This window comes from Brachyistius frenatus, unplaced genomic scaffold, assembly GCF_029030835.1.
Source record: "Brachyistius frenatus isolate BFR_SWC_R1_liver_20210118 unplaced genomic scaffold, ASM2903083v1 Contig_36, whole genome shotgun sequence".
Taxonomy (NCBI): Eukaryota; Metazoa; Chordata; class Actinopteri; family Embiotocidae; genus Brachyistius; species Brachyistius frenatus.
In genome coordinates this window covers 2,790,691-2,810,995 of record NW_027210635.1, presented here as the reverse complement: position 1 = coordinate 2,810,995, position 20,305 = coordinate 2,790,691, and the positions used below count along the sequence as shown (strand labels likewise).

At 45.2% G+C, this 20,305-nt stretch overlaps 1 protein-coding gene across 1 annotated transcript; it reads right to left on the bottom strand.

Annotated features, from left to right (window-relative positions):
- Positions 1-389: 389 nt before the first annotated feature.
- Positions 390-18,724, bottom strand: fscn1a (fascin actin-bundling protein 1a). Its single transcript, XM_069701383.1, has 5 exons — positions 17,666-18,724; positions 6,318-6,474; positions 5,206-5,327; positions 3,271-3,438; positions 390-2,894 (listed from the first exon to the last, which is right to left on the bottom strand). The coding sequence occupies exons 1-5, from the start codon at positions 18,510-18,512 to the stop codon at positions 2,686-2,688; spliced, it is 1,503 nt and encodes a 500-aa protein (XP_069557484.1). The 5' UTR covers positions 18,513-18,724; the 3' UTR covers positions 390-2,685.
- Positions 18,725-20,305: the final 1,581 nt, after the last annotated feature.

Below are 20,305 nucleotides of genomic sequence, written 5' to 3'. Positions count from 1 at the left end.
TTTGATATAAAGACCAATATAAAATATTATCAAACCAAAACATTGGAGGATTCGGATAGCCTTAGGTGTCCTGAAGAAAAAAAAACAAGATATAGCATGAATGGTTAGCCCCTATGATGACAGATATGAGCTTGAAAGTAAAGGTACCAAAATTACCCTGAAAATGGCTGAGGGTTCATTCAGGTTTAAATAGCTGCAAACTAAAAAGTCAGCCGAACTGCATCCTGGTTTCGTGGAGCTTGAAGAACTGCAACTAAACCCGTTTAAATGTCCAATATGACTTTTAACTGCATGTATGTTTTAAAAAGAAACTATTTCTTCAAGGGAACAATGAAGGCCTCAAGTGAAATTTCCCAGAAAAGAAGAAAAGAAAAACAACTGGAGACCTGTAGCGTTCCAAATCCCAGTTTTATTGGTCGTTGGATTTTCGGTGAACCAATGGCACGAGAGAGATTAATCCACAATATCAAAAAAATGATACAAAATAATAATACAAAAGGAAGTTCCAGTTATACAAATCAAAGATGTGGACTTTCATTCTTTCTTTTTTTTTACTTTTTTTTTTATTTTTAAATTTCCTACTGCCCAAAAACTCAAGAGTAAGGCACAGTCATTACCACATGTTTCCCCTTCCACATCCGTTTGTCTAAGCTTCGGTTGCCTCGGGGATGCTGTTTTTCGCCGAGGACAGCCGCTCCTTTCGTTCGCTTGAGATTCTCAACCCTTCATGCAAAAAGAACGTCCGAGTTCGACAGACTCGGTGAGGATCTGGCTACAATCATTTCATGGGACGACAGTGATTGGTTTTCCAAACCGATTTCCACATCAGAGGAATGCTTGGTGATGGGTGGAGGAGCCCGATGGTTTCGGGGACGAGTGCATTGTGTCGTTGCTGTGTTGTAAAAATCTGCAGATGGAAACCGTTTCTGTCGCGGAGAAAACGGGCCGCTGAAGGGTAGAGAATCGGTGGGAGCGATGTGCTACATGACTGCAGTTACAGAACATTTCAATGTAATGAACGACAAATTGAAAGTCCGATTCTTTTCTTTTTTTTTTTTAACAAATCCTCCGCCCCCCTCCCTCCCCGCCCCCCTTCACTGACGAATCGGAAACAGAAAAATCCAACAAAAAAAAAAAAAAAAACGAGTGAAATTTGGTCGTATATCGTTAGAAATGCTGTCATGACGCTGCTCAGACTGAAATTAAAACCAAAGAAGAAGCAGAGGTTAAAGGGGCCGCGGGGTTCTCGGGTGCAAAAGTAAAATCACTGTTTGTCCAGACAGTGTGCGAGATGCTCGACGTGATGGTGACGTTTCTGAACGTGTTGGTCAGGAGCACCAGGTTTCCAGTTGTGTTGGTTTGTGTGAGATGACGGTTCATTGATCCAGTATCAAAGGTTTGGTCTGCATAAAGGCTGAGGGTGTAGGTTTGGTCGAGGGAATCAAAAAGCAGCTCTCAAAGCATCTGTATATCATTTTACTCCTGTTGCTATGGCTACCTACAGTACACTTCCCCATGATAATGTCTGTGCCTTGGACATAGAAAAAGAAATTAATCCAACTGTGCGTCGGCAAGTGTTTTTTTTTTTGTTTGTTTGTTTTTCTTTCAAATAAGATGAGTGCAGTAAACATACAGTATGTGGCCGCACCGTTTTTTATCTTTTACTTATTTTCTTTATACTCTTCTCCTGACAATAGCTTTAGCTTTTAGAAGGGTTAAAGGACGAGTGTTTTAACTTCCTACATCCTGTTTGGTCCAGGAAATCAGACTCCCCGCCGACCAATGAGAACACAGCTAGAAAACAACACAGGAAATAGGTTTACATTTCATTATTTTACACTTGAGATGAAAGGAGCGGGGCTTATCATCTTCAATATCTCTATCATCGTCAAATCCACTCCAGTTATATCACAGTCGCCCCAGGCAACAAGGCCTGCTCATGAAAAACAAACAACCTGGTCTGATAGAGGCAGAAAATATACGAGATCCAACCTCACAAATGCAGACGCAGCTTTCTTGATATTTCAGAGGCAGCTAACAGGAAGTAGCCGAGTGGATTTTTACCAAAGAGCGAATCTGTTTTTGTGAGATTAGATCAAGTGGAAAAAGGATCTACCAGACCAGCTCAGACACCATAAATACTGCCACCGCGTGCTGCTCACAGACAATAGAGACGAGTAGAAAGACGAGGGGGTTAACTCGGCGAGGAGGGGGCTCTTTAAACGTGGCTCTGCTCTAGGAGGGGGGGGGGTGAGGAGGGGGGTCAGCCCAATCGTAAGGCGAAGACGGAGTGAGTTACGGGTCGAGCAGCGAACCAGATCGGTACAGGAAAAGTGCACAGCCCCATGGTAACTATGGCAACAGATAAAGGTCGGCACTGCAGAGCGGAGCTGGGAAAGGGAGGAAGGAGGGATAAAAGGAAGGAAAGGGAGGCGGGAGAGAAAGAGGTGTCTCCTTCCTTCTTCTTCTATCCTTCCTGTTCTCTCTGTGCAGTTTATCAACATATAAAGTCATAGTACAGATATAATATAAGGGTGGGCGGGGTGGGGGGGGGGGGTGGATAGGTAGATTTAAGGACGGGTAGTGCTGTTGTGCTGCGTCGTCACACTTCTCTCATTCTCCGGCATCATCAAAGAAGTGGGCGACCGCATCCCCTCCGTTGCCGTGGGTTTCCCCCTGCTTCCCTCAGTACTCCCAGAGTGTGGCGGTCTCCAGGTCGTCGGCGTTGGCCTTCAGCACGCCGGCGTGGTCGCCGCGCAGGTACTTACTGTCAGCGGCGTGGCGGACCGCCAGCTTGTTGTAGTCGCAGAACTCGAAGAGGAAGTCGACGGGCGTGTCGCTGCTGCTCACCACCGACTGCTCGTTCCCCACCATCCAGTATTTCCCCGTTGAGTCTGCGGGAGGAGGAAGGGATGGATTAAAGACGGAGAAAAGTGTGCGAGTGGTGTCACCGAGGTGAGGGAGGGGGGGAAGGGTCTGAAAATTGGGGCAGGAACAAAAGGTTCGGCTTAAAATTGCTTTGTTTGAATTACATAATGTGAAATTATCCGAATCAAATCCCTTTTTTTTTTTTTTTTGCCACAGACGCCTCATAAGTCTACAATGAAAATTGCTTAAAGACCTCATGATTTAAGCCCTCGTGTGTGTGCCTGCAGGTGGTCCCTTCACACGCTGTCGTTTCTTTACCCATTTACTGTCTTCTGAAAATGTGAATTTACAATAAACCACAGCTGTTTTGCCCGTCAGCGACATCCTGCAACGACGACTGACCTTGCAGGCTGTACGCTCCATCTCTGAACTCCAGGGTGAAGTAGTCGTAGGACGAGCGGTTGGAGTCCAGCGTCCCCGTCACCTTCCTGCAGCCGATGAAGCCGTGCTCGCCGCGCAGCACGATGATCGGGCGGTTGATCAACTTCATGAGGAACTCCTCAGACTCACCTGGAGACGGACGGAGGACACAGACTTAACCGTTTATTTCACTGTCAGGTTAAACTGTTGGTTTAAAACACATTTAAAGTCCACAGCAGTTTTGTTCTTGTATCTAAAAGGTGAAAATGTGTCCAGTCTTACCACCGCTCTGCTTAAACTTAGTATGCTGAGTACGCCTCATTAAAAAAAAAAAAAAAAACTGTGTGTGATGCAGAAATGTTTTCCAGAGAGAGCACTGTGTGGCTGTCTCATCAGAAACTGCAGCACAAAGTAAGCTGCAGCTTTGATCCACTTCTGGTGGAGTCCATCAGCCCGGCTATAATTGGAGCGTTTTTCTGATCTGCTTGCTGACTTGATTCCTCTGAAAGCAGTCGTTCTGACGGTCTAAATTATGTGCCAACTATTCACATCGCCTTCTGAGTAAGCAGGTTTTAAAAGGAAACGTTGAACATTTTGGGAAATCTTCTTGAGGAGACATAAATAAGACTGACACCAGTCTGATATCTGCCAATTCAAGAGAAAGTTAAAGCCTGCAAGTTTAGCACAAACAAGTTGTTTTATGGGGTTTAAATACAAATACAAATACAAAGCCACTTTTTGCCTGGGAGCGGCAACTCGTCTGGCAAATGCTCCGAGCCAAGAACTAGTCCAAGAAATCAAGCTTTAAGCGTAAGCTTAATCAGGGAGACTACTTTTACAGCTCATTCTTCCTCAATTGACTGTCTCCTGCTCCTTCTAATCACCAGACACGGCGTTTTGAGTAAACCAAAACAAATTTCGCCATGATCTCAACCAGCCAGTCCTTCCAATGCCGTCAGACTTTAAATCGGTTCTTCTTCTGCATCTGCTGTCAGGTGAGGGCGACGACCCGCCGAGCGTTTGTCATCGTGTCCACCGGCGCTGTTGTCTTCTCTCTCTGCTCCTCCCTCACACCTACAGGTCGAGGCAGATGCCCGCCGACCTCAGAGCCCGCTGGAGGGTTCTTCCTGTTAAAAGGGAGGCTGTTTCTCCCTTTAGCTGTCGTTCATGTGGGAATCGCTGAGCTGTTAGGTTTCTGTCTATAATGTTGCGATTGGGCTCGTGTTGACTCTGTGAGGTTGCGATTTGGCACCGTATAAAAATGTGTGGTTGGGGGGGGGGGGCGATTCCTGTACTAAACACTGTCGCACCCCCTTTTAAATATGATGACATCATAACGGGATCCAGTCGCACACTGCTCTCTTGTTCTTGAGCTTAATAATAAAAAAAAAAATTAAAAAAAGTTATTTGTTCACTAAAATTGAATCTCTTCTTACTGAAATAAGTGTACAGTACTACCTTAAATGGGTCAGTATCGTGTAACGTACAGCTCAGTTTGCAACGTTCTGCATAAGAAAGAACACATTTTACACCTTCATGTCCATGATGGATTCACTTTTGGCACAAAGGTAGTAAAAAAACAACAACTAAACAGTTGTTTATGACTCATTCAGTGAGTCTGCACACTCAGGAGTTTTCTCACGATGTTTCCAATCATCAGGATTAATTTAAGACACACAGCAACAACGAAAACAAGCACAAACTAATGCAACAAAGCCAAAACCCCCGAGCAATAAACAGCTACGTTCAGCTGTTACGCAACAGAACTGCTCTACACAGAAGTGGCGAGGCCGTTCGGAGCCCAGAAAGAAAATAGAACATCCAGGCTGGATTTAATTACTATCACTGTGATGAAATTTCAGCCATCACTGCTGAGAAGTTAAACAACTCGGTGCGGGAACAACGGCTCACACAGACCTGCAGAGTCGATGGTGGCGGCTAACTGCCCGTTTTTCTTGGCCGCGACGTATTTCCCGTTAGCGGCCCGGAGAGTCAGCCTCTTCCCACGCCACTCAATGTCAAAGTAGCAGTTAGCTGACCTGAGAGACAGAGAGAGAATAAAGGCATGAGAGGTGAGAAAGACAATTCAATTTCACTTGGCAGTTAAATATCCAGTTGCACATTTCCATGAGTGCCGGGTGTAAACACGCATTCTGTTCTCCTGCAGCTCAGACAACTCCACCCTGCTGTTTCGTCTACAGTTTAAGTACGCTTGGGTAATTGGATAGGTGGGCTGTGAGTGGAGGGATAAGCCTGCGGTCTTTGGTTGAGTAGCTTCCTAAATCCTTTCACTTCATTTTTCAAGTTGGGTTTTATTCTGCATTCAAAGAAGCTCTGAAATGAAATGTTCTCCTCCAACCACACGTGGTGAAAGAATGGATTTTTGTGGTGTAATCTGTGAGGAGTCTAATCACAAGACTGAACGTCCTCCAGCGTGCCCTTTCAGTGGCGAGGATCGTCTCTGCTCCATCTTATCTCCAAAAATAATCAAGTGTTGCCTGCCTCCAATTTATCTCCGACCAATCTGACACCAGATCAGATTATTGTGCCGTTCGGGATCACTTCTGTACACATCTTTTAAGACTTTAAGATTTCAGCTTCTGTTTTCTTTTCAAAATAAAACTCATTTAAAACACAAAACTGGATCTAACTGCTCAAGGATGAGAAGAAGAGTCTGAGCTTTGACTCCTGAACCTGTGGGGCCTCACAGGGCAATCATCCAGGAGCACAGGGTCAAAGGTCAAGGGGGTTAAGAGCCAGCTCTCTACTTGGACAGAACTACTGCACATTAAAGAAAATCACTCTCTCCAGGTTGAGGTTGCACACAAATGCACTTTTTCTCCCGCAGCATGCCACAGCCATGAGGTCACTCGCAGGTGTGGTTGTGGTGAATCTTAAGGTTACAGATCAGTGTATCTCACCGAGTTTCAGATGAAGTGAGATGACGTATGATGACGTGCGTGTACGTGTGTGTGTGTGTGTGTGTGTGTGTGTGTGTGTGTGTGTGTGTGTGTGTGTGTGTTTCTTACTTGGTGGAGGCGGTACACTGCAGGCCGCCGTTTGCAGTGAGGGTCCAGTATTTCCCAGCAGCAGTCCGAAACGCGCACTTCCTGTTTTCGCGGCAAATCTCCACCTGGAACACCTCCTGGTCGCCTTCCTCGTCCTGATTGGCTGACAGGTCCATACCTGGGCGGGGTCAGAGAGTTGTGGAGACGGACTTTAGCTAAGATAGTGGCTACTGGTGGTCGTTTATGGGTCATGAATGGGCAGCAAGTTGCCACAGAGGATGGCCACTGACAACCAACAGTCCAGATGTAGACACGCACGCACACACACACACACACACACACATGCACGCACGCACGTACACACGCACATCCTTTGGTCAGGATCAGACGCACTAAATGAGCAACACCAGACAGCTGAGATTAGTGAAGGATTTCAAAGCTGCACAAATGCCCACACACACATCTGTCACAGCCCAGAAAGACCTCACTGCTCTTCAAAGAATTAGTCGTCATGGCGAACAGTCAAAGCTCACCGAATATGCCACAATAGCTGAAACTGACCAATAGAAAATAAAACTGGAAAAGTGGAGTTTTGTTCACCCGTGAATCAGTTCTGCGAGACCGAGGCTGTGAGCTGACGTGGATGAAGTTACTTCTGCGGGTATTTAGCTGTTGATAGTGTTGCTTGAAAAAAAGGTTATGATCAGTAGGCCTCATCCTCTGGGGAACACAAATGGACGTGGAGAACGTTCTGCTGTCTGCAACATCCTCCAGCATGACCGGTTTGGCGGTGGGTCAGCGATGGTCTGGCGATCTGATTTTTCCACTTTTATTTTGAGTATGATTCTGAATCCAGACCTCCATGGGATAATGATTTTGATTTCCATTAATCATTCTTATGTTATTTTGTTCTCAACACATTCCACGATGTAATTAATGGAGATTTTCAACTGGAATATTTAATTCATTGAGATCGAGGATGTGTTGTTTAAGTGTTCCCTTTATTTTTTTTTGAGCAGTGTGTTATACACTGACATACGAATCAACATTTCCCTCCTTAGAGCAGTTTGTCTGCATGTAAAACATGTCAAACATTCTCTGGATCAAGCTTCTTCAATATGTTAAGCCCATTTGAGCATGACTGATATACTGTCTGGTGGATTTTAACCAGCTGTGAATTGGCCTATCTCAGATATATTGGTATGAAAACATGCTGCAGAAAAAGATGCTTGGAGTAATTTACAAATTGCTCTATTTCTGTTTGTTTTTTTATCGTTATTTATAATAATAATATATAATTATTCAATTCCCGGTGAGGTTTACCGTTTCAGTGCACTGATGTCAGCGTGAACAATAAACTGAAATATTCTGCCTCCATTACAAATTTCAAAAGTTCCAGATAACAACATTTGAGAGATCATTGCAAAAAATATGTGTTTATTTATCAGAATATTTTTACTCCCTCTTGGTATCGGCCCAGAAAATCAAATATCAGTGGGGGTTCTACTTTATTTTAATGTAAAGTGAATATTTGGGGGTTTTGACCTTCTTAAATCTTCAAAATGTTATTTGAAGATGTTACCTGGTGTCTCTGGGAGGTGACAACATGTTTGGTTAGTACATTTAAAAAATATATATATATATAATTCTCAATAATGACAATAATTGCTCCTATTATTAGTTGCAGATCTAAATCTGTAGCTTACAAGGCTTTGAGTCCATGTCTCTCTGTGCGTGTCCACACATCCGACTGTATATGCACAGAACATCAAACCTCATTAAAATCGCCTTTATCTCTCGCAAGCACTTTGAGCAACAAAGAGGCAGACGAATATGATTCCACTATCGGAGGAACGCACATCCACTAACACACTTCCGGCTCGACAATGCAGGCTATTGTGTATGATGAAGTCATGGATGCATAGGCTGTGGCTTACAGAGAGACAGGGATGGACTGTCTGTTGGATCGCTGTGTAAATGTGTGCGAAGGGATCCAGACGGAAAGAGAAAGAAAGATGTGTTTGAGAAAACAAACCACGGCTCTCGTGTTTTCCCTCTCCAGCTCCCTGTTCATGCGTGACGCCCTCTTTTCCCCTCCAGCTCATATTTTCCATGTTTCTTGCTCTACTGTCTCACAACTGGCTCAGGCCGAACACATCAAAAGGAACTTTGTCCTAATATGATACTAAAAATACATCATCATCATGTTTGTCAAAACTAGAAGTAGGTTTTCTGGTCATGATATTTTACAGCCAAATTTACGCTGATGTGACTTGAACTATTTATTTAGTAATGCAGAATCCCTTTTTAATGTTCAATAATGTGACGAGTATTGTTCCCATCAATCATTTACAGCTTTTATAATATTACTGGAGTCACAGTGAGACTGTATTTTTCCACATTAAACTGGCTGCAATGAAGCCGGAGATATCAGTTTTCTACGCATTCCTCTTTTTTGTCAAAACCCGGCAGCTCTTTACCCATAATGCAACTGTGCGGGCCTCGAGCAGAGATGATGAGTTGGCTGCAGAGCTCTTGACTTCTTTCTCACTTCACACCTCCAGATTTTTTTATTTTTTCATTACATTTTCAAACTTGTAGTCTGCAGCTCTGACCAACAGCGACTCGAGTGACATCTCCTGAAGCAATTTATTGGACCTCATGAAGCTCTCGCCGGACAGTTTTAAGTCGAGCAGAGGCTCCAAAGAAAATATTTGAAAACTCTGAGGACGGCCAAGCTGGTTAGAAAAGTCAAAAAAGATTGAGGCTTGCCGAACCTCGCTCTCCAAACCAACAGTTTGGTGATAACCGTTTTCTACAGATGAGGTCTCTCAATACAAGTCGAGCACAGTTTGTCTCCAGCTGAAGCCAAAGATGTACTTTGTATTAAAAGTAACCGTGATCCTTGTCGAGACTGTTACCTCTGAGCCCGTGTTACACAAGAGCTGTTGAAGAGTTACTGTTCACACCGTCAGGACAAAAAGAAACAAATGCACATTCCTCCTCTGCTGTCGAGTGCTTCCTAAAGTCAGCCTGGGATTGAGTTTCTGCAGAAATATGTGGGGATGAACACGTAAACCCCCTACCCACCCCCCACCCACCCACACCCCTCCTTCCCACCCACACCCACACCCACACACACACACACACACGATTGAGAAGGAAAATATAACTGACCATAATGAGAAGCACATGGTGGAGGGGAGGGGACAGAGGAGATGAAATGTAGGTTTAGCTGCAGCAGACAAGACGGGTTTGAAGAAACACATTAGAGGAGGACAAGGGGAGGAAAGATGAGAAGAGAAAAGAGGGCCGAGACCTTCCTCGCCTCCACGATCATCAGTCACATCACTGAACTCTCCTGTAATCTTCACTGCTTCCTGCTCAGCCAACGCAGACGCTCTGTACAGTAGCGCTGCAGAGCCCATTCATTACCGGGGCTCCGTGGAGGCTCATCCACCTGCTAGACGTTTCCACCCACCGGGAACTTACAGCAGGATGACTGTTTGATCCACACAACGAAACAAGGGCCTTCTGACATCCTATAAAAAGTCCGCGGGGTTTGATTTATTATTCTAAACCTCATAAGTGTGAACACAGATGCGTTATTTCACTGTTGAAAAGGGATTTTGGTCAGAAATCTGGCCGACCGATGACAAAACGGACAAAAAGGGCCGTGTTCGTCCCTCCCGCTCAAAAGAAAAACATCCTTGGGATCTGTTACTTAATGACAGATCTCAGGTTGGTATTGGATATGCTTGACACTGGATGTGGAAGCGACCACATAAAAAAAATAAAAAATAAAATAAAAACAGTCAGCAGTTTGAAGTAAAGCCTGGAAAATGACCAGGTTTCAGTCGAGACTCCAGGAAACCAAGCGAGCTGTTTGCACCCTTTTCTCGTCTTTATGCTGAGCCAGCGGTCTCCAACCTTTCTTCCTCTGAGCGCTTCTTTGACAAAATGAAAGTTGTGAAGCAATTTGTGTCGCGCTTTAATATTTATTCACATGGCTGAGCTCCACCAAACCAGTTGAATAAGCTTTTTATTTCTTTGTGTGAACAATAACAAATTGATGCTTAACACACACATTCTCAAACAGTAGCTCGCAAGCTGCCCCTGTGCTCAGCTAAGCTAACCAGCTGCTGGATAAAGTTTCATATTTATCATTAAGACATGAGAGTGAGTCAATCTTCTCATCTAACTGTCAATAAGAAAACAAGCTTACTTCCCAAAAATCCATTTGTTAAAAATCCTTTTTTTTTTTTAAGTAATGAATCCTTGAGACACTTTGTCCCAACAGAACAGCAACCTCACCCTCAAATAATATCAAGATTAATTACCCATTTGTCAGAATTAATAATCAAAATTGAAGTAATATCACTACTTCTGACTAGAAACTGCTGAATATATAAACACTGAATATATATAGAGGAGAAAGCATGAACTGTTTTCAAGTTCAGTCTACAAAAATCCAGTATGGATGGATACCATTTAGATTAGTTTATGCTTTGTATTTCTTTGTGTTTAGACTGTGATGAACTCAACTCTTGGTTGAACACTTTTACCTCAATGTTAAATAAGAAACTTCAAATATACAGTATGTATGTATGTATGTATGTATGTATGTGATGTGCAAAACACACATTACTTAAAGTCTTGCATCTTGCACCGTCAGTTTCTGTCACAGGAGACGAGAAACACCAACGTGAATTCCATAAAAATAAAACAAGGAAACTGAAAGGCACATTTTGTATGCTGTACTGTGAAATGCATAACACCTTACCACTGAGCTGATTTGAATAAATTATTCCACAAAAATAATTTGACTGGAATTGAAAAGCTATTTCTACTCATTCAACACAAATGTTTCTAAGGAAACTAAATGATGTTGTGGTTGTCAGTCTATTGGATTACAGTCAGGGTATAGAAGAACGCATCTTTCACTGCAGTCAGAGTTTCATCTTTACACACACACACACACACACACACACACACACACACACACACACACACACACACACACACACACACACACACACACACACCTCGTTATCACAAGGACACAAAGGAAGAGAAATATTGGTGGAAGCAAACAGTGAAAATAAAAGAGGGACAGACAAAAACATACACTGTAGCCTCAGCCGTGACCAAGAGAGGCCAAGGCCGCCTGTCAGGCTGTCTGTGTGTGTGTGTGTGTGTGTGTGTGTGTGTGTGTGTGTGTGTGTGTGTGTGTGTGTGTGTGTGTGTGTGTGTGTGTGTGTGTGTGTGTGTGTGTGTGTGTGTGTGTGTGTGTCCTCTACAACCAAACACCCTGATCAGTGTGTTAAGCTCACAGGGGCTGCAGAAGGAAAAGAGGGTCTGCAATCAGTATCCCTACTCAGCAAACCACACCAGAAGAAGTGACCACACATCCTCCCAAACCACACACACACAAACTTGAAAACAACCCCTCCATCTTTCTGTCCACTCCACCCACCACATTCAGCCTGATGGCAGCAGGCACTGGCTGTTGTCCTCAGTTGCTGAGAGCCAGGCCCAGAGGCCTGCTGTGAACGCACACAATTGTATCAAGCGTGTGTGTGTGTGTGTGTGTGTGTGTGTGTGTGTGTGTGTGTGTGTGTGTGTGTGTGTGTGTGTGTGTGTGTGTGTGTGTGTGTGTGTGTGTGTGTGTGTGTGTGTGTGTGTGTGTGTGTGTGTGTGTGTGTGTGTGTGTGTGTGTGTGTCCTATTGTTCAGCAGGCCTGACTGAGGAGGTGACCAGCTGGGGCACAAACAGTGAGCCAGATCATTGGCCTTTGTTCTGATCCAAACAGAGAGAGAGAGAGAGAGAGAGAGAGAGAGAGAGAGAGACACACACACACACACACACACACACACACACACACACACACACACACACACACACACACACACACACACACACACACACACACACTGATGCTTCCAATTGTTTGAGGAGGAAAAGAAAAAAGAAAGCCCCAAAAAATAAGGTCAGACACACAAGACACAAGACGGTATCCGGGCATGTCCCAAATCTTTTGCTAAATGGATTTAAACTCCGCTGTGTGTTCAGTGTGTCGTACAGCTCGTGGGCATTAATGTGGAGACACACCCTGAGCAGAGCAGGATGACAGACTGGAGACCAGCTGAAGTCTAACCTATAATAAAGTACATGAAGGAGGAGAGACTCCCTGTGCAGCCGACATGAGGCAGACACACACACACACACACACACACACACACACACACACACACACACAGATAGAGAAGGTTTATAAACACATTAAAGTGTCAGCATGTACACCGTCAGAAGCAGTGAGTATTACCAAGGATGCAGAAATCGATTGCTCCGTTCTTCTTCTTTTTTTTCAGGCCTATTAGGTGACTGTGTGAGTGTGTAGCAGACAGAGGGAGCAAATCATCAGCCTTCAACCTGCAGGGATTAGCACACACCAGCCAAGGTCAGAGTTGTGTGTGTCATGTCTCATTTCCTGCCAGCGGGGGGGTTGAAGGATACAGAAAGGGTGTCAGGGTTGACTCATGGCCAGACGCAACACGGAGCCACTGTTTCCGTTTACCCCCCCCCCCCCCACACACACACACACACACACACACACACACACACACACACACACACACACACACACACACACACACACACACACACACACACACACACACACACACACACACACACACACACACACACACACACACACACACAACAGAGTTTATGAGCCTGATGAGAACTGTGAATCGAAAAAGTAAAATGCTGGGCGACTACAGAGAAGTCTGTACTCATAGATTATTCTGGAGGGAGCAGAAACTATTAGACAACTATTAAAGTCTGAGCTCCGTGACAATATATCAAGCTGGTAAAATAGCTTATTAGCTTAGCCAATGAGAAGGAGGGGGAGGGGTCTAACCTTGCTCTGTCCAAAGGTAACAAAACTCACATGCCAGCACCTTGAGAGCTCACAAATTAGGCAGTTTGGAATAAGCTTTTTTTCCTCAAAATGTTGAGGTACTCCTTTAAATGCATGATACCGTTATTTTTCAGAGCTGCTTGGCATCTTTAAATCTTTACATGTGGCTTCAGTTATGTTTTATAAAACTTGCAGAGCTTCAAACATTCATACCGAGTTTTCAGTGAACAGTCTGGAGGTTAGTCACCGAAAACATTCACCGCCATGATGCCAGATACCACAAGGAATTTAATGGTTATTCAATTTCACAACTGTCTATCCGAAGGGTCACACTCCAAATCAGGAGCTCCTCCTCGGTCACTTCAGCTTCACCACTCAGAGGAAGAGAGGTTACAATGAGCAGTGGTGGCCCGCTGACGGGCTCTCATCCATTTAGCCGACAAACCGGCGCTCACACTCGCGCTTCAGTTTAGGGGCACAAAAGGCCACTTAAAAGGCCACCGAGCTCCTGGCTAACAGATTCATAATTGTGCCCCAGTCCACATGAGCGTCGTTAAACAGTCTCTCTGGGAATTTGTGACCAGCGATGAAGAGAGTGGACGCTACGAGCCGGAAACAGCACAGGGTCGGTTTAGTGGCAGTTATGAATGCTGGGAGCTCAAACTGGAGGACAGCAGAGGCGAAAGGCGCCGGCTGTAATGTAGAGCTCATATTTGTCAGAGGGAAAATTGAGACTTGTTTCAAGAGTTCCTAAATGACATAACAGCATCCTTCAGTGCGTCTCAATGGATAATGTGATCCGGTTGGGTTCATTAAAAGTGTCCTTTCCGGTTCTAATAAAATAAAAGACACTGAGGAGTTAAGAGGTTTCTCTGTGGCATCGCTGTCGTCGTCTAAAAATTTATTTCTCACGATTTCTTTTAAGCATTTTGGATTCACAACAACAAACTCATGACAAGCAGCAACAAGCTCAGAATATTAGTCACTATGGTTTGAAATATGTTTAATCTTTAACTGAATTTTTTTTTTTTAAACCATAATGGAACTTAAACTAGAGTTGTATTTAAAAAAAGGTTTATGTAAAGATAAATAGGAACGTTTTCACTCGACAAACACGGCTCCAACTAATGAAAGGATGTCTAAACTAGATTTACTGCGTTTTAAGTGTGTCAACTCGATAAACAACAATTTAGCATGAGTCACAGAATCAGCAGCCGTGATTGGTCAAAAGCAGCTTTTGGACTGACCCACTCAGCTGCTAATGGAAGCCGGCCCACTTCAACCGCCATCTTGGCCCCGGTCCGCCCGACAAATAGCTGCTGCAGAGCGGGACTGTGAGCAGCTGTCGGTTTGAAAAACATCTGGAGCCCGTTTTAGTCCACTCAACATTTAATCCACATCACAATGATCCAGTTGTTGGCGGGCTGAACATGTTCTTCCTCTAAAGATTTGGGTCTCCTGCTCATTATGGGCAGATTGTGGCAGCGGTGTGGTACACAGAGCAGCGAAGATGTGGGTGTCAGGACTACTGGTTGACCTCTGACACCCAAGATGTTGATGCTGGTGCACCGACCCTAAATCTATCTACCAGCCTTATTCTCATGTCAGGCCATGTGACACAAGGGGGAACTAAAAAGTGTGTTAAAAAACCCTCCAAGACGGCCATAGAAAACAGATTCCGGCAGACCGTTTTCAGGCTGCTCTGCTGAATGTCAGCTGGTGGAGGTGACACACAAACAAAACAGGCCATTGTGCCACCAAAGGCTGTGAAAAAGAAGATGGATGGAAGCGGGGCACCATTCAGAATTTTCAAAATAATCTACAGAGCAAATCTACGCGGTGACATCATGGCCAATACCCGATCTGCTTAGTAAAGAAAGAGGCCAAAGCTTTTCTGCTATCTATACTCCACACCCGGTCTTTGAAGCCACCATTTTGTGGCCAAAGCACTTAAAAGTAGCATTTTCTGGGAATGTTTGCCCTTTTAAGGTCCAGAAACCCCCAAAAACATGTTTTCTGAAGTTATTGACAAGGGGCTAAAATCGCTCATGAAATAACATGATATAAAAACATTAGATTTTAATTTATGGCGAAAAAATTGTAAATTTCCACGATATATATTACTTGGCTGAAAGAATCATCAAATCCTCTGACTTTCCATGTCTGCAATAGATTTTAAAATTCCATGATATTTCAGAAATTCCATAAGCAGTGAGTACTTCTATAAAACGATTCAAGTTTCCAATTTAAGAAGATAAAACACTTCCTGATAGCACTTATGTATACACACATGAAGTCTATCTAAATGTATTAATTTTACTATTACATCATGTGAGTCCAGTCAGGCTTTCTGTCCACTATAATTCGTGTCAGCAGGATATTGCTACTATATTCCATTGAGCTGCACCCTCGATAATAAAAAGACAATCTGTTTGAACAATGTGTAATTGTTTTAGTGGTGGATCATTAAAGAGCAATACATGCTCTCAGTGCAGAGGCTGTCATCTTATTCCAAGAGACTCTTTTATATTCTACATCCACCTTCAAAACTGGCCTCCATTTTGTGTCCGAGACTGAGTGAGCGCCACTTGTGAGGAAAAAGGAGCGACTGCTGATGGAGGGGGAAGTGGATGAATATCCCTATGACGAGTAAACAAAGCAGTGAGAGCAAACAGACATGTCCAGGGTGGGACTGAGAGACGGGAGGAGAAAATGAAAGGAGAGACAGATCATCCTTTCTGAAAAGAAAAAGAAAAACCACGGAAACCGCGCCGATTCTCACCAGCGTGCTCCTTTGACCAGACACCAAATATAGACTCAGAGAGCATCACTTATATGAGCCTGTCACTCATTACAGACAGTCGACGCCACAGTCTCTCTGCTGTCAGGCCCTTTCCTCCTCTCTATGCAAATCAGGTTATTCAGAGAATTTCTGTTGGATTCTTTGGTGCAAATTTTAATACCAGGTCTGAACAGGGTGGATGAAGGCTTTTTAGACGCCCATCAACGGCGAGAAGCAGGAGGGGTGTCACTGGTAACGAGCACAGCAGCCAGGCCCGAAGGGTGGCGAAGCAGGGAGGAGTGGGGGAGGAGGCAGAGGAGACGTGAACAAGGTATGATGAAACAGAGAAGGATTTTAAGGCACAATGAGGGAGGAGATGGAAAACGGAGAGGGGGGGTGAGGAGTAAAAAGGAAGGAAGGAAGGAAGAAGGTGGAGGGAGCGAGCACGTATCTCTGAAGCTGAAAACCAAGCACACATGGGCAGAATGAGCTCTCACACATCTAATCTGGAAAAGGGAAGAAGATGAAGAATCCTGAATTCAAGTGAGGGCAGTGGTCACATGCAGCAGGGAGACCAGTTCAGCAGTGAAGGTCGAAAGGTCATGTGTAAATCACAATTATATGAAGGACCATGAGTCAGTCTGATGACTAGAGCTGTTCTCAGAGCTACAGAGTCAACTCATTAGAGCTGTTTGCGTGTCCAATAGCCCGCTGAGGCTGCAGACACTGGCGATGACTAATTTCAAATGTTCAAGTCCTGACAAATCAAAGTGAAATGTTTCAGTACCATAAATTCAAAAGTAAACTCTACACATGTGATTTGATTGTTAAACTGAGTAAATTTAGGAGTATTTAGCCATTTCTGGGAGTATCTTTGGTGCCCACTTCTCTCCCCTCTAATTGTGGAGCTGTTCTTTGCCCTTTCAGTTTAAAGCTCTTTTACATCTGAATAGTGGCACATGCCTACATGGTGCCCTGTGTGTGTGTGTGTGTGTGTGTGTGTGTGTGTGTGTGTGTGTGTGTGTGTGTGTGTGTGTGTGTGTGTGTGTGTGTGTCTCAGGACTCTGTGCACTTCTTTGTTTCCCTCTTTTTATGTCAGTTGTCTGTAAAAATTCACTGAAATCACAAAAGCACCGTTAACACTGCAGCAGTGAATTATCTATTCATGGGAACAGTAGAAGGAGAATGTGCTGTGTTGAACTTCAGAGTGTGGTGACGTGCATCACATGGAAGCTGCTGTGCTGCATATTACAGGCCTTTAGTGTTTCTGTGTGTGAATTCTCATGTAAGGAGGCGGATTCTGGCCAAACAAGCCATTGTTTAACATGTGTAAATACTCACAGGGCCCTGTTGAGTGTGACTATGTAGGCCATGTCCTGTATCCATCATTTAGGGTGTGTTTGTGTGTGTGTGTGTGTGTGTGTGTGTGTGTGTGTGTGTGTGTGTGTGTGTGTGTGTGTGTGTGTGTGTGTGTGTAGGCTGCAGGGGGGATGCAGTCTCACATTCCATCACGTTAACCCCTGCTCTGCCATGGGGGGTATCAACACACACATACATACATACACACACACACACACACACACACACACACACACACACACACACACACACACACACACACACACACACACACTGGACCTGGACCTGGACCACCACACCCACCTTGCCGGGTGGAGACGTTCCTCTCGTTGGCAGCGGTGAGCACGACCTGCGGGTGGCTCTGCTCCAGCACGAACAGCTCGTCCTTGCCCACGCGCGCGCTCTTCCCGGACTTCATGGTGCCGGAGGGCCCGGAGGGCGCGAGGTACTTGCCGCTACAGTCTCTGAAGGCCACCTTGCCGGAGCGGAACTCCAGCGTGTAGCCCGTGGTCTTGTCCGTGGTGGGGACCAGCGCGCCGTCGTTCCTCAGGAAGCGGTTGTCGGAGGTCTGCAGGTGGTAGCGCTGCTCGCGGAACACCAGCGTGATCATGGAGTCCACCCCCCACGGGACGTCCCGGTCGATGGCAATCTCGTCCACCTTGGAGCTCAGGTGCGCGTAGCGCTTGCGCGTCAGGCTGAAGATGTTCACCTGCGGGTGCATGGCGATGTGCACGCTCCATTTCTCCGCCACAGAAACGGTCTGGGCGAAGCAGATGATCCGGTCCTCGGTTCCCCCCAGGTAGCGCCCATGCGGTTCGGACTGCAGGGACCAGCGGCCGTCATCGTGAGCGGTGATGATGAACCGGCATTCCGAACCCGGGGTCTCGCTGTCTCCTGTGACGTTCCCGTCCTTGTCGGCGGCGATGTACCGGCCCAGATGTGACTTGAGTAGGAACACGTTCCCGCTGGAGTCGTCCCCGCTCTGCTCCAGAGTCCAGATCTGCTTCTTCTTCATGCTCGTGGCGGAGGCGTTGATTTTGAAGCCGAAGGTCTCTGCCGTGAGGTATTTGTTCCCGCAGTTGATGAGACCGAACTGGATCTGCAGCATGTCGCTGGTTCCGTTAGTCGCGCCGTTAGTAGTCATGGTCATTTCTGTGCACTCGAGCTTCGGACCGGACCGGTTCTGTTTGAGAGGGATGGAGGGGGGCGGTTCTGCAAGTGAGCTCGCGGCTGAAAGGGTGGGATGCTCTGCTGCCTCGCGTGCTTCTCTTTGTTTGGGGAGTGTGCGTGGCTGAGTGGGAGTCTGTGAGCGCGCGCCGCCGGTCCTCAGTGCTCTGCCTGTCTCAGCAGCGCGAGCCCGCCGCCACAGCTGCAGACTATATAACCATCAGTGACGTTGCGACACAAACCACGCCCCCTCTTATGGCCAAAAATCGGAGAAAAGAACTGACAAATTATCTATTTACTGATTTCCTGTCTCTTTTACTTTGGTATATAGGCCGAGTTCTCTCCTCTCCTCTCCTCTCCTCTCCTCTCTTTAGTATAATGTAAAAGTATTGTCCAATAACAAGAGTGCCAAAAAGTGTCCAAAAAGATACCCTCTGACCACCACTCTGTTTTTCTGTTTATCTAGACGGATTCTGTTCTCCACCAGATAATAAAATCATATCACTTTCTCTCTATTAGTCACACGGATCAGATGGACTCAGCATTCAAACTACACAGTGTGTGTGTGTGTGTGTGTGTGTGTGTGTGTGTGTGTGTGTGTGTGTGTGTGTGTGTGTGTGTGTGTGTGTGTGTGTGTGTGTGTGTGTGTGTGTGTGTGTGTGTGTGTCCACCCACAAAGCTCTATTCATGGCCTGAGCACGCCATGAGCAGAAGACAGGAAAGGCCCAGCTCCACAAACAAAGAGGCCAAACAGATCACGCTGGCATCTTCTCTGTGCTTTTGCATGAGCGTGCACTAAAAAAACACTGTTTATTTTTGATCAAAACACACATACAAAGGTCAAAGCAGAAGCTGGTCATGGCCCAGTCAGGTTACACGAGTTTTGTTATGGTTTCCCACTCACCCACTCTGTGTGCCACGCAGAGTTTTCCACCTCCTCTAATACCAACACATCAGCTTTGTCTGAATCATCACAAAGTCTCTGAAAGTGTTGACCAAACTTCAACCACATAGAACCAAAGTTCAGCAAATGTCTCTAAGCTAAACGGTGACATCTTCAGCTCTGTGACTTCCCCTTTATCATTTGATTATTTTGTGAGTGTATGAATGACACTTTTTTTTAGCAAACTGCTGTCAGAGTGGATGGTTTGTTTGTTTTGTGGGTTTTTTGGACAGTTATTTGCTTTATTGTGAACTGAGCAATAACGAGTGATTGGACAAATAGAAGTAGAGGTAAAGAAAAGACTGTGAATTGTATTCCCACTCACATTACCTGGATATGAATGAGGGAGGTGAGGCAGCTGAACAGGGTAGTGTTGGGATTTGGCTGTGTAGAAATAGTATTAGTGGTCATGTGTAGCAGTTATGATCTTGTGGCAAAAATAATGTTGGAGCAGTGGTGGTGGGTGTGAGTATTGAGGGGAGTAGTTCTGGCAATCTTCCCGAGGTGCCGTGGGCCGTGAGGGGAGGTGCCCACTTGATTACACACTCTCACCTTGTTGTTAAAGCTTTCCACTAGTGTCTTACGTCGGTGTATAAGCATAGCACGAATAGTGTTAGCATAGAATCCTGTAAATCAGTGAGGTGTTATATTGAACAGGTAGTTATATTGAGTCAGTTGACCCTTGCGGTGTTATTCTGCATTGTGGCCCTCTGCGTGTACTTTAAAACACATTATTCATACTGCTATGCTCAGCTGGCAGGGACTAAGGAAAGTTCCAGTGTTTCTTATGCACTTTTAAACAACAGAGTGAAGAAGACCTCAAATCACAGCTC